This window comes from Marmota monax, unplaced genomic scaffold (genome assembly GCF_021218885.2).
Source record: "Marmota monax isolate L192 unplaced genomic scaffold, Marmota_monax_Labrador192_F-V1.1 WCK01_AAM20220418_F8-fsc00145, whole genome shotgun sequence".
NCBI lineage: Eukaryota > Metazoa > Chordata > Mammalia > Rodentia > Sciuridae > Marmota > Marmota monax.
In genome coordinates, this window is record NW_026695201.1 from 3,139,518 (window position 1) to 3,154,558 (window position 15,041).

Genomic DNA, 15,041 nt, shown 5'->3' on the forward strand with positions numbered 1-15,041 from the left:
ATTTCCCAAAGCAGCCTCTCCTCCCCCTCCCCACTTCCCTTCAGCATACCCTTCCTGGCCCAAGCAGCAGTAACGGAATGCAATCAGGTTTGTTTCCATGCTCCAGGAATAAACGAAATGATTATTCCAGATGGGCTGGACAGATGAAGAATGTGAACTCCAGAGCAGGGTTTCCTAGGCTCTCACCAAATCAGAGTGACAATCCAGGAGAAGGCTCCTCGAGGAAGCTTGGAACCAGGGTTAAAGTTTTGATCCAGTCCCCTGCCTACTGCAGCCCACAGCCTGTGCACATCGACGTTAGTAGTTTTCTAACTCTGGAAGGATAATAGGTAATTACCCCCAAATCTCTTGTTCCAGTGAGTCTGAAGATAAAATTAAATTCCCTCCCCTAGTCATCCCAGTTTGGGGCTGTGGAATAACTGAAATGAAATGGACATCATTACATTTATTATCTCTATGTAGCTATGTCTATGTAAGCACTACTCGAAAAGGACTGCCTAGACAATTCACCGGAATTCCAACGGCTTTGAGAATTTGGAGATTAAGAAAAGATGGCTAGAAGATGACTTCCTAAATCTGGAGTGGAGAATCAGAGAATGCACTGAGGCAGCAAGGACTCAGAAGTGTCTCCAGGAGCCAGAGTGATGGCACACACTTGTAATCCCAGGGACTTGGCAGGCTGAGGCAAGAGGATCTCAAGTTCAAAGCAAGCCTGGGCAACTTAGCGAGACCCTGTCAAAATAAAAACTAAAAAGGGCTGTGGATGTAGTTCAATAGTGGAACACCCCTGGGTTCAATTCCCAGTATGGGGTGGGGGGGGGGAAGAGTCTCTAGAATGAAATTCCCAAAGATGGATACTCTGGGAGGAAATTCATAGAAATTCTACGGATGATAAATTAGGTTTCTGATGACTATCCAAGAGTGGACTTGGTTCCCAAGGAGATGTAAATTACCTCCATAATTTGTCAGTGGCCAAAGGAATTATAATTAGCCCTGGCAATTCTGAGGAGAGATGCAAAAGGCAGAACTAGGAAGAGGAATGGAGATAAGACACTTCAGGCTATTTGTGTCTCTCCGGAAATACTGACAAAAACAGAACTATCTTGAGATCCCCACACTTAAGGCAGCACTTGTATACCTAGTCTTCCACTTGACTGTTGCTAGGGTCTGGATAAGTGTCTCTCAAAGGCTAAGTGGTGAATAGCCTACGGTGCTACTGGGAGAGGGTGAAAACTTTCCTTCTTTCCTTCCTTTCTTCCTTCTTTCTTCCCCCTCCCCCACCCGCCCCTTCCTTTCCTTTCCTTTCTATGGTACTAGGAATTGAACCCAAGGGTGCTCTACCACGGAGCTACATTCCACAGCCCTTTATATTTTTTTTATTTTGAGACAAGTTCTCACTAAAGTTGCTGAGGGTGGCTTCAAACTTGAGGTCCTCCTGCCTCGGACTGCAAAGGCCCTGGGATTATAAGTGGGTGCCACTGTACTCAGCACGTGAAAACTTTAGAAAGTAGAGCTACAGGGAGGAAGTTAGATCACGAGAGGTGCCCTAGAAGGGGACGTTGGGACCTTGGCTCCTTCTCTTCCTTTTTTCCTCTCTGCTTCCTACCTGCCATGAGGTGAGCATCTTCACAGCCATGATGTGCTGCTCTGCCACAGGCCCAAAGGCAACTGGACCAGGCAACCATGAACCGAAACCTCTGAAACCACGAGCCAACAAAACTCTTTCCTCTTCTGAAGTTAATTATCTCAGGGATTTTGTTGCAGTGATGCAAAGCTGACTAACACCTGGTGACGTGGTCCTAAATTTTGCAAGTCAATTGTTAAGTGCAGTCACTGATTAAAAGTAAAGTATTTAAGCTTACAATTAAATAAGTTATATTGGGCTGTGGATGTGGCTCAAGCGGTAGCGCGCTTGCCTGGCATGCGTGCGACTCGGGTTCGATCCTCAGCACCACGTACAAAGATGTTGCGTCCACCGAGAACTAAAAAATAAATATTAAAACTCTCTCTCTCTCTCTTAAAAAAAACATTTAAAAAAATAAAAAATAAATAAGTTATATTAAAACAAAGGTGGAAAGTACTGAAAACTCATCCTGATTTGATTATCTTACTACAGTTCTCTATTATTTAAGCTCTTGAGGCTATTCACTTTTATTCTATCTGAATTGTGGAAATACTACAACGGTCTGCTACTGAACCTTTCTCCTACTTCCATGCCACTAATATCAGGTTAACAGTTGAAAAGAGCCACAGTAGGAGTATTTACATCATAGAGCTTCAGCGATGCTACCAACCAGAGCATCCCTGCTCACCTCCCCACCCCAAGCCCAAAGCCACTGGTGAATATTTATCACAAGTGCCCTACTCCAGCATTAAACAAGGTTTCAGACAAGAGAAATGAACAAAAAAGAACAAAGTGTCCCTGCAGCAAAATCCTTGGAACAGAAAGCTCCCTTCCTCTCACCCTGGGACTTTGAGCAGGGTACCGGCTACAATTTTGGCTTTGGATTTAAGTACTCCCCTGGCTTCCTGCCTGAGCCACCCTAATCAGAAGTTGTTTCCAGATTCTCTCTGAAATCTCAGCTGCTTTTGAATGGGCTGAGCCATTGCCAGAGCCTCACTGTTTCCACCTCTCTGGTGAAGGCTAAGTCTAAGCATGGCTTCCTGGCTCCCAGAATAGGGCAGATAATATCACTCAACACAGTCCATATGGCCAAATGGTTGCCTCCGTCCCTCTGCATCTTGCAAGAAGCTGAGCTAAAGGAGCCCCAGGCTGGGAGCACCCTTTCCAGGTCAACCTCATCAGCCCCCTGTCTTAGGGCAAAAGTGTGCCAGGTTCAGTGCCCTGCTGAAGATCTAAATCTATCTGTAAACAAGACATCTGATACGTGCTCAGAAGTATGACCAAGTATGTGAAAGGATAAACGGTTCCCGAATTTTTCTGCTCCCTATCTGTGCAGTTCCCCTTCCTGTAAACCCCTGCCCATTCCCTAATCACCCCATCTCCAAGCTTCCAGGCCAGTTGTCTCTGGTTCTCTTTGTCTCCCCACTGTCTCATCTCTCCTCCCAAGTTCTGTCAAGGCAGATCCAGCAATGCATTGCCCCTTTGCAAATACCCAAGCCATCTCCAGCAATTCCTGCTTATGTATTACCAGGCAGGGTTTAGGGATCCCTAAACCCAGTTACTCTAGAACCCACGCATATCCCATTTCAAGTTGCCCTAGGGTAGAATCAGAAAGAATTCAAAAGACTGCCTTCTTTCCAAAAAAAAAAAAAAGAGAGAGACAGAAAAGTATCAAGGCTCTCAGCAAGCAGGTGGCTGGGGAAAGACTAAATGTCCCTGAAGTACTATTCACTTCTGAAAATCCCCTACCTCTAGACCAGACAGGTGTCCAGTTCTATGTCTCTTGAACTTGGCTGTATGGAGGACAACCGCTTAGTTCACAAGAGGCAGCTGAATCGGAAATATGATGCTCTGGACTCCCTGAGAGTAGAACTTGGACCAAGAGATAAAGGCTATATGGTTCAATAGAAGAAATGTTCTATTAAATAGCCTGCTGTGGGAGATAGTAAGCTGCCACAGGAGGGACATAAGAAGTTGGAATATCCTTTGTCAGGGATGCCACTGAAGGAATTCAGATTCAGAGGAACAGCCTGATGTTCTGGAGTTAAATATTTCTAGACCAAATTCTGAATTACTACATTTATTGCCTTGGTTGAGATAGCTAATACTCCTGAGCCTCAGTTTCTTCAAAGTAAAAGATGAATAAAGATAAAATATTTAAAAGCACCTGGCACTTACTGGGTGCTCAATAAATTTAATTTCCTTCCTATAAATTGAAGGTTGGGCTAGCAGGCCTTGAGGTCTTCCTACCTTCACAGACTCTGAACCTGTTCCTGGCTGCTGAGAAGGAAAGCATACCTCTGGGAGAGAAAGAAGTCAGGGTTAGGTAAATGAGGGGAGAAGACAGGAGGATGCTGAGAATGATCGGGGGAAAATCTGGAGGTCATCTCTGACAGTCCTGTCTCCTGACTTCTGATCTAGTTTTAAAGTCCACCACTCTGAGGGACCTCACTTCCCCCACAGTATTGTGAAGGCGTAGGTTTAGATGACCCCTTCCAGAAATGACTCCCCCTATAAGAAGGGGAAGAGAAGACGGTACAGGTATGGGGCAGGGCAGCAGAGCACATCCCCCTGGTCCCTCCACCCCATGCCCGCCCCTCCGTGTGACACCGACAGCCACCGCAGTCTTAAAGCTTCTTTATTGTGCTAACACTGTTGCCTCAGAGCTAGGATTTCACACAAAAACAACTCAGTCCAGACTCCCACCCACCCGGGCCGGGGCCCTCTGCTTTGGCTGGGAACACCCAGGTAACCTGCGCCTCTTCGGCTCTCGGATACTGACTCCGCCAGCTCTTTCACCCCTCAACCCACGAACCCCGGCTCTGGAGCCTCCGGGGTGCAGGAGGGCTCTGGACTGCGTTCCTCTGACCTTCCCGCCCCCTCCCACTTTGGGGGAGGAGGCTCTGTCGTCCTACTCTTTTCCGGAGGGAAATTCCTCAGCACCCCAGCGCCAGGCGGTCTGGGAGGAGCGAGGTCTGCGCCGGCCCGAACGTGTCCCCAGCAGCAGGCAGAGAGCCCCACACCCGCCTCCCGGCCGGGGAGCCACCCGGCGCGGGGCGCGCGCTCACACTAAAAGTCCGTCCTTGCCCAGCTGCGGCCCCTCGGAGCACTCGGCCTGCTCGGCGCTCTTGACCTTGACGTAGACCGGGGAAGGGCCTGCTTCGCAGGCAGCTGCGACGGTGCGGGGGGCTAGGGCCACGTCCTCGGGGCCGCCGCAGGGTGGAGGCGCGTACTTGCGGCGCAGGGAGCGGCTGACGTTCTGCGTCGGGTACCCCAGGAGGTGGGTGACGCGGTTGCCGCGCCCGCTGGCCTTGCACCCTGGCGCTACGGCGTCCTCTCTGTGGAAAACAACAGGCGGGCGGGTGAGCAGGCTCCTCCGCGGCACGGCGTGGGCACGGCCTGGGCAGAGCTGGGGGCTCTTGGCAACCTCTCGTCTCCCGCACCTCCCTCCACCTGCCCCTCGCCTCTTTCCCTTGGCCTCAACCTACTCTCCTTTCTGCACCTTCCTGGGCCGGCGACCCTGCAAGCGATCCCAGGTGCCACCGTCCCATCTTCCAGACAGGACTTGTCCACACGTGTTCGAACAACCCATCCAGGCGCCCTCCGTCTCTTTGTGAAGTTTCGCAGAACTATCACGTCTAATAGGGAGGGAGCCTTACAGTTCTGGGAGCTGCACTCCCCTAACCTTCTCAACTAACCCTGACCTTGCGCACTTTCTTCTCACCTCCTTTACCCATCAGTCTTCTCCATCTTTCTCTCCATCCCCAAGGCATTGCAATCATTAGCACTGCTAGTCTGGTTCTAGTTTTATTTCTAGTTTGCTTCTAATATAAGTTATTAGCACTATTCTTAACTCTTCTTCCATAAGCAGGTCAGAGTTCTCACCGGCGCCACACAAGGGAAACGGGAAAAACCGTAGGCCCTGCCCTCCAGGAGCTTACAGTCTAGACAAGACAGACAGAAGGGTGCATAGGCTGGAGAGAAATGGAGGGCAGGGGAGCAGAGGTGGAGACTGGGAGGGGAAAGGGGGGAGACAGAAAGCCATGCGACGAGGTGCAGGTCGACATGCTGCAGTCCCAGCACTCCGTGGTGATGGGTGGTGATGGCGGGCAGGTTTGGGGTGGGGTTCCCAGCCGGCCGGTGGCAGGCAGGGGTGAAGAGGGCAAGGCGCCGGTCCCCTGCGGCACAGCAGCATGCAGCATGCATCAGGTTTTACCTGATCTCACTAGCCAAGTCGCCGCCGCAGGCCCCTCCGCCGACCCCGCCGCCGTAGCCGAAGGCACCCCGGGCGCCACCAGACCCGGAGCCTCCGCAGCAGCAGCAGACGAGCCCCCAGATGCCCAACGCCAGGCAGGCCAGCATGAGCAAAGTGCCCAGTATGGCCCCGATGATCATTCCCACACGCCGCGTGTCTGTGGAGAGAAACGGAGGGGCGGGGTGGGGGGGATCAGGTTTCTGGCAGCCTGACCCATGCCTAACTAACCAGGAGTTGCCAGGGCAGGGATCTGTGGGAAAGACGACTGGAGCCCCTGGAATTTCCAGGCCCTGGGACACCCAGTGAGGAAGGTATGGGGAGATACAAGTTAACCCCTTATGTCTGCATGTTTATCCCAGAATTTCCAGTTACTCTAGCAGTAGAAAGACAGCTAAGACTCCAAAATAGAGCCAAGGGTCTGGGGATGTAGCTCAGTGGTAGAGTATTTGCCTAGCATGTGCCAGGCCCTGGGTTCCATCCCCTGTGCCTAGGGTGGTGGTGGGACACACACCCAGAAAATAAAGCCCAGTTCCCTCCCTCCAGTTCTACTCTCCCAGCCAAGAATCCTTAGAGCCAATGCACCTACCTGAGACCTTCACCTCCACCACACAAACACTGTAGCCCACATGGTTGGCCACTGTGCACTGATACAGTCCATCATCCTCTTTGGAAACACTTTTCAACACCAGCTCTCCATTGTTCAGGCCTGAAATTGGGGAGCATCAGAGGGAGATAGTAAGGCAGAGAATCTGGCATCTTACTAAAGTTCCCACAGCATCCTCAGCCCCTGTGGGGTAGGGGATGAGATGCCTCTTTGAAAAGGATGCCGGAGTACCCACACACAGAGATCCACTCCACTCTCCAGGTGAGCCACCTTCCCCCCCCCCCCACCCCAGACAGAGGTAAGGAAGGACCACTCTCCCAGCAACACCATCAATTCACTCTGTGACATTGGGGGAAATCCCCTCCCTCTCCTCGTTTGTACATTCAGACAGGATTAGGCCAAAGGAACACTAAGGTCCTTTCTAACTCTGTTATTCTTTAATCATTGATACTATTCACCTTTTCTATATGCAGAAATTTTATACACCTCATCCCATTTAATCCTCATAGATCTCTGAAAGGTAGATATTACTATTCCCTTTCCATGTGGCACAGAGAGGTTAAGCCATTTGTTTGAGACTATCAGCCAGTCGGTGTCCCAGCCAGGATTCAAGCCCAGCTCCTTCCATGGAAGCCCATGTTCCTTCCAAATTACCCATACTGCTTTTGACTGACTCCCCCACTTTTGCCTTCTCTTTTTCCTTCAATAGCAGCTGATGAGACAGTCCTAGAGGAGCAGTCTCCCACATAATTCCAGGTTTGACTTGGTGCCACTGATGAGCCAGAGAAAGCCCCAGCCGGTCCCAGAGTCCCTGATCATGCATGCCTTCCCTCTCCGCCCTCTCCAAGGCCCGCTCACCTGGATTTATGGAGCTGTGGAATGACTCCTGATAGGACAGCTCAGAGTGGAAGCTGTGCTGGGAGTGGTAGGACCCAGCTCGGTAGGGGTGAGTGTGCCCGCTGATCTTGGCCCACCTGTAGGAAAGGGGCTGGGAGCCCCCGTTGGCAAAGCACTTCAGCACCACATCATTGCCCTTTGACATGTGGCCTTCAGCCCAACACATGGGTACTGCAGGACGAGCTGCAAGAAGGCAGGCAATTGTGAGCCAGGACCCGGGCTGGAGGCACAGCAGGCACAGAATGGCCAAGCTGCCTTAGCTCTAAAGCCTGGGGAAGGGGACCCCACGGGAATCTGGCCATACCTTGGACAGTAACAATGACCTTCCGGGTGGCCATGGTGGTCTTCTTCACCCGGCACTCGTAAGTGGCTGTGTCGGATACTTGCAGGTTCATGAGGTTGATGGAGGCATCATACTGGCTGGGGTCTGAGGCTGCAAAGCGAACCCTCTGCTGCAGATGGGGGAGGTTGCCATGGTTGATCCTTTTATCCTGGTAACTAAGGAACTGGGAAGAAGAGAGGAAAATAAAGGTGGTGAGACAGGCAGAGCCACAGACGTGCCAACTGCTCTGGGCAATTGACTAAACTCTGAGACTCAGTTTTCCCAGCTGAAAATGGTAATGATGATGCCCGACCCACTGACCTCTTAACAGAATGGGTGAGATCCCTCAAAGAAGTATAAGGTCAGGCTGGGAATTTCTTAAGGACAGAGACCACACCTCATCTTCCCTTTGGAATAGGGTGGGAGGAGGGAGAATGCCTGGCGAGCTTGATTCCCAGCTGCACAGTTTTTATGAGCCATTCCCTGAGAAGCCTTGGGGTTCTTGGAGAAGTACAGGGTCTTGGTTTCTTAAATTATTCTCCTTCTCCCCTCAGGATATTGGCTGCCCGACAGGTAGACATCACAAAGCACAGAGTAAGAAGAGCCCTGCACCCGGCACTCACCACATTCTCCCTATGAGAGGGGTCTGAGTTGACTTGCATCCACTCAATGTCCAGCCCATTGGGACCATAGTCCTCAGGGTCCAGGATATAGGGACAGCCCAGTCTCACATTATCACCTTCCGCAAGGTACAGGACCTCCTGGCCATCCCCGTTGATCCGCACAGCAGACAGCAGTGCTAGGGTAAGGGCAGAGCAGATGGGGTGAAGGAAAGCAGAGCCAGAGTTTGAGCAGTCAGCTTCAGCCTCTCCTTCCACCGTTTCCTGTCACCTGTCACCCAGGGCTCAGTGGGGCTTCGCTAGGGTGCTTCTGCCCTAGTGAGTATGTGTGTGTGTGTGTGCGTGTGCGTGTGTGTGTGGTGTGTGTGTGTGCACACGCGCACATGCACATGCACATGCACATGAACTGGAAGAGGCATATCTGTGCATACTTATGTGACTTATTTATTCAGGCAGCAGTGTCTATGGGTGCTTGTTGGTCCATATATATTTTTTTCCCTATGATTATGTAGGTTTGTATATGAATACTATTTGTAAATACATAGCTATTATGTATGCTTGTGTGTATGCATTATTGTGTATATATGTGTATTTATGAATAAATATATACACAAATGTACATTGTATGCTTATGAGTATTTGTAGCTGCAAAGATATTCATGCACACTACCATGCAGGATATCCACTTACATATTTACATGATAGTGTGGATGTTTGTGTATGTGTGTGTGTGTGTGTGTGTGTGTAGGCATGTGGAGCACCAAGAGTGGCTATTTGCTCCAATGGAAGAATCTGACTCCTTAAAAGTCAAATGTGGTGGGTCAAATGAGGTGCTCCTGCTCAAAAGCACAAGGATGGACACAATGACTTCTGGGGTCCCTTTCTAGCCTGAGAGGCAGATTGAGTGTGTCTGTGTGTCAGTATGTGTGTACATGTATGGGTATGTCTGTGTGTGTCTGCAGCTCTATGCCTCTGTATGGTATGTGACAATGTGTGCCTGACTCTGTAAGTACTCTAAGTGATAGTGTGTACCCTTGGGTGACACTGGGCACTGTCAGACAGTGACCCGGCTACATTTATATTGATGGGAAGTGATGGCATCTGCCTAGAACTAAGGCAGCATGAGATGAGCCTTGCATGACGATGTATGGCGTTATAGCTCATGTGTCCTTCCCCTGTATGACTGACACTCCCATATTCTCACTCCCACTGGGGCCCCTCCTGCCCCTGAGTCAGAGGCAGGTGGGCAGAGTTAGGAGCCAGGACCTGGAAGCTTAGAACTGAGCTCCTCTCCCTCCCTTCTCTGAAGCCCCAAGGCAAGCACTAGCCCCAACCGGTTAGACCAATAGAGGGATAAGAGGGAGGTTGGACCCAGGGCCCCACCCTGGGCACTCAGCACCCTGCCTCCCAGCCTCCAGCATCACTCCTCCCCAGGCCCCTCATCCAGCTTGTCCACTCTCCATCTACAGCTTTTTCTGAGTCAGCACATACTCTGGAGTTCCTGCCCCAAGTCTCAGCAATCATGTCCTTCCCTGGCTCAGGACACTTGCACTCTTAGAATCACAAACACAATTATACAGTGTCAGTGTTTACTTACATATTGACACATACCCATCCTTACAAGCCTTCAAAATGCAGCCACATACCCATGCAATCCCCTATTCCTACACACACACAGACACTGTCAGGTCTATACAAACACGGGCGCATATTTGCAGGCAAACACAGTAATCCAGAAGACACGCCCAAGGCCTGCTCATACGATTTCATCTGCATTCATTCAAGACCAGATGTATCTGAGAAGCCATGCTTGCCAGGTGAGGCCAGAGAGGCTAGTGAGAGTCCTGGGAACCCCGGCTGGGCCATCAGCCATGCCCTAATGCAGTTAGATTCCAGGGTGACCCAGAGCAGGCAGGCTGGCTGCTGGGGCTCTAACGGGACAGGAGGATGCCTCTTCCAGCCCCAGGCCAAGGGAACACCAGCTCATTCCTGAGATAAGGATCCTAATGTCATCTGCCAGATCTTGGGGTGGCCCAAGGCAATTTAGAGATGAGCCAGAAGTCAGGTGCAAGAAGAGACTCCACCCTGGGAAAGAGCCACGGGAAGCAACCCTCCCAACAAGGAAGATTCTCTTCGCCCACAACATGGAGTCCAGTCAGGCAGGAGGGTAAGTATTCAGGAATAGGGGCTCGGGATGGAGGGATAGGCTGGAAGAAAAGTGTCTCCACCCTGTGTTAAGCTGAGTGTCTTTCTTCAATTGTCCCAGGCCAGGAAGCCTCACCCCAGCTTCTCAATCTCCTTAGAAGCTTTCTCAGCCTCCTCCCAAAGCTTCCAGCCTTTTCTGTACCTCCTCCTTCTTCTTTGGAAGTTGTTCCTGGAGTCTCACCATGATTCCTCTTGCTGTGACACTGAGGAAGTACTTCCAAGGAATGTGAGAGAAAAGGGAGGCTGGGGAGAGGGAAGAAAGCCAGAGGGGGTGAGAAATCTGGTTGGGAAGACTTGGGGAGAGAAAGGATCCTGAAGGAGTCAGTGGTGATTGTCCCCCCACAAAATTGCCAGGGGCTGGCTACCCTCTAGGAGGTGTCACCTCATTCCTAGTGACTACTCTCAGCTGGTAAAGCCTTTCTGAATTTCCCAGCTGTTTCCAGACAGGAAAGTGAGAGAGGGGAACTGAGGGAGGAGAGAAAAGTCACCTCCACAAGAAGGCACTGGAGCATAAATACACACGGCATCTGTGCTCACCCACCTCCAGACACACACTGCAAACATGGAGATGTCCCAGCACTCCAGAGCACAGCCGGAGCTTCCCGAGTGGGCTCTGCCAACCTCTTCAGACCCAGAGGACGTCACAGACATCCTGCCGTACATGCCAGAATCACACACGTACATACACACGCAGAGGCCGAAATGGTCCCCCCACCCCACCCTCCTTCCTACTTCGTCATAAATCCAGACCCCAGCTCAGTGGCTCTTGTTAGAACTTGCCCAACCTGGGCAGGCAGCCACCACATCCACACCTGATCCCTGCCCTCCAGCAGCACCCCAGCATGGTGAGGAGGCTCTGGAAAGAGCCATCTATCACCACTCTCATCTTGGAGAGGCCACAGACCTGAAACTCTCACAACACACGACGGAAGAAACATATCCATCCAGATTTAGCCCTTTCGAGGGAAGCAACTCCCCGGCCCCATGCTCTGGCCTAGGGAGAGTAGGCCCTCCCACTACAGAATATCCGGTGAAAACTGAGCCTTCCCAGGCTCCTCCTCAACCCCCACCCAGAGCTGCTGCTCACCTGACTCCTACCCCACCTCCAGCTCCCGCAGGTTACTCCAAGCCAGCCCCATCCTCCAGTTCACAGCAGGAACGCTGCACGTGGAGCAGCTGCACATGTGTGAGCCCCACAGGCCTCAGACACCATGAAGAGCCACGCAGAGACCTCTGCACACGGACACTGCCCCCAAACCTTCAGGTACAGGTTCTCCTGGGGACAGGCCTCCCTCTTGACAGTATCCAAACGAGGATGGTAGCAGGGTGAGGGTGGGTGGTCCCCTACCAGAACCTTGCAGGCCACCTTTGAGGCTCCTCTGGGAGTACTTGCTGCCCTTTTCCCGGCCCATCTGGCCTCATGCTGGGCATCCCTGCCCACTGCCCAGCCCCATACCTGGGCTCAGACACAGGAGTAGAAGTTGGAAAGCTCCTCGAACTCCCATGTCTCTAGGCTCGGTATTTTTCCTCCGCCTGAGGTGGGTTCCCGTGGCCGTGGTGGTGGGTGGAAGGCGCAGGTGGAGGGAGGGGGAGCCGAGGGCCCAGACACTGCCCCGGGTGGCAGGAAGGTGCAGTGAGTGCCCAGCTGGGGAGCAGCCAGAGTTATTTCTATGGGAGGGAGGGGGCCTGGTCCCCGCCTTGGGGAGGAGCCCCAATAACCCTAATTAGCGGGGTGACAGGATGGCCTACCCAGGCATTACCCAGCCCTCACCCAAGCTCTTCCCTGTCTTGAGAGTGGCACAAGGCGGCCAGCGGGACTTGTAATTAGGCACCTGTTAAACCTCCACTTCCTCCGGGCCACGTCCTCGGGGTGACAACAGTCGCCCCATTTGACAGCGTCCACAGAGCTCCCCTCACCACTCATTTGCTGCCTCCTTCCCTAGGGGAAGTGGGAAAGAGGAAGGAGAAGCCAGGCTTGGGGGGGAAAGAGAGGCCAGGCCAGCCTTGAAGAGTTAACACTAACAGGGGAGGGGCGGGGTGTTCTGACACACCCTCCCAGCTGCAGGCCCAACTGTCCAAGTCCCGCCCCCTCCAAGCATCCCTGACCCTCCCGGAGGGACCCCTTCTAGGAGGAGGTCTGTGAGAAGGTTCTCCAGGGAAGGAGACCCTTCCCCCAGGCTGGGACCCAGGACTGGAAGGAAGGCCTGGCAGATGAAAGGGGTCCAGCCTTCCCCTAGAGGGCTCAGATCTTTCAAAGGGAGTAGGGCCCCCTGAGCTGAAAGAGGGAGAGGAGGGGTATGTGAAGGGACAAATCATCCCCTGCAACTGCACCCCCACCCATGCCTGACTCAAGGACTCCACGGGCATTGGGACCCCTGGGAACCAAAGGTGTCATGGAGGACCCAGCCCCTACCGCTCACACAAATCTAAAATGGTTCATGTTCAACTGAGGATTATAAAGATGGACCAGGGCATGTGGAGGGAGGGAGGTACAGGGATGGGGTAAGGGAAGGAGCGGCCCTGGTGAGGGAGGACTGTGTGAATATGTGCACCCTCACGCGGTGTACAGGTGGGAGGGAGGCAGGGTATCAGTGTCATTGAGTGAGGCTGGCCCCTCTCTATGTGCTTCCCGTGAAGGATGTCTTGGTAGCCTGGCTCCTATGCCCAGGAAGAGCCACCAGGCCTGAAGAGTTAATGAAGACCTGGTATAAACTGAGCCCTTGAGACCAAGGACCCCCGTGACCTTGACTGGTCATCAGGATGACTAAGATGGCGTAGTCCTAGGAAGGCTGGAATAATTGGGGTGGATAGGAGCTCAACCAGCCCGAGAAAATAGAAAGCTGGCTCTTGCTTTTGATCCCCTCATGCCTCCCCTGGACTCCAGGACTGCTCCACAGGAGGAAGGTCACGAGGGGCCCCATGCAACTGCTTGACTTCCTTCAAGGAGCCAGGAGCCCTCCCTTAGCCCTGACAGGGGTCTCAGTAAGGACAGAGGGGGAAGAGTCTTGGGGAGAGTTATGGGGCTCTGGGATGCTGTTGGAACCCACCCCTCTGGGAAAAACAGGAAAATTAAGGAAGCAAAGGAGTCCATGCGTCTCTAAGTTCCAAACCCCTCTACCTGAACCCCCAACAAAAACAGCGTGCTCTGGGGCTTCCCAGATGTACACAGTGAATATCCTCATTTCCTTATTTAGTTTTAGTTTTGTGGGATTGTCTCGTGCCCTCTGGAGAACAGGGATCATTATTTCCATTTTACAGATGGGGAAACAGAGGCCTGGAGAAACATGAGGATTTGGCTTAGTTGATACCGCTGGGGCCTAAGCAGGAGACAGCCAGACATCCTGACTCTTGGCCCAGCGTAGTCCAAAATAAATGGCTGGGTGAGAAGAAAGCGTAGAAGGTCAGTGGTAGGGGAAGGGGATAAAAGGTGGGATGAGGAAATGAGAGAGTGAAAGGAAAGGAGTGAAGGGAGGGAGTTTAATTGGGTTCTGAATTTGAGCTGATGTTGGAGTTGGGGTGAAAGCTGGAAGTGGGATTAAGTGTGGGGTCAGTTGAAATTATAAATGAGGTTGAGGTCAGGTTTGAGGTTGGGATTGGAGCTTAACTTGACATTAGGGTTAAATTATAGTTGGAACTGAGGCTAGGGTTAGTGGCTGGGATTTGTGTTATGATAAGGAATAGGATTTTTAGTTTCATTTACTGATCTGCTTAGGAATACGTCTAGGGCTAACCTGAAGGCTCAGTTGAGATTGACCTAGGATTAGTTACAACTGGGTTAGAACGGGGTTTAGGATTTGAGTTAGAATAGGCTGTGGTTGGGGTTAAAACGTGCGTTAAAGATATATGAATGGAGGATTCCCAGCAATCAAAAATGATATTTTATTTATGATACAGAAAGACATCAGCTTCCATCTGCTAAATTCAGGTTTGGCTGGAATAAGTCTGGGAGAATTCCAGTGGTACATATTGACTGGGATCCCAAGATTTGGGGGAGGAATTCCAATGTTCATGAGTCCATCTGTGGGTATGAAGTAACTTAATCCCATAACAAATGTAACCTCTGAAGACCTGTTCCACCACCCAAGCGCATGGTTTGGTCAAACTCCAATAAAGGCACTGGTAAGGGGATGCAAGAAGCTATTGGTAATGGAGAGAGCTCAGACACCAAGTTGAACCAGAAGACAAGGCCCATGGGAAGGAGTCTTACTAGAGGGGAGCTCTGGTTTTGAAGCAGGAGATGGGGGTTGGGGAAGAATAAGGACCTAGGTGCTTCCAGAAGAATAGCCACTTTTCAGGAGACTATAAAGGGGGTTCTCAAAGCCTAAAAAGGCAGAGCATCATCATTGGTCCCCTTGACCTACTGATGGCTAATTGCCTCCTCCTTGCAATTTGGAGCCTATAAAAGAAGCTGCCAGCCTTCTTGCCTTGTGTCTTGAGCCCTGCAGGGTTTGGGGGGAGTGGTGATAGAGGGAGGGTACCGGGGATAGGTCCAACCCACAGTCCTCTCCCTGGGA

At 51.8% G+C, this 15,041-nt stretch overlaps 1 protein-coding gene across 1 annotated transcript; it reads right to left on the bottom strand.

The window, feature by feature from the left end:
* Nucleotides 1-4,248: 4,248 nt before the first annotated feature.
* On the bottom strand, nt 4,249-12,171 carry Vsig8 (V-set and immunoglobulin domain containing 8). Its single transcript, XM_046428850.2, has 7 exons — nt 11,984-12,171; nt 8,326-8,501; nt 7,685-7,886; nt 7,342-7,563; nt 6,466-6,585; nt 5,841-6,036; nt 4,249-4,962 (listed from the first exon to the last, which is right to left on the bottom strand). Exons 1-7 carry the CDS (start codon nt 12,030-12,032, stop codon nt 4,689-4,691), a joined length of 1,239 nt encoding a protein of 412 aa, XP_046284806.1. The 5' UTR covers nt 12,033-12,171; the 3' UTR covers nt 4,249-4,688.
* Between the last annotated feature and the right edge of the window lie 2,870 nt (nt 12,172-15,041).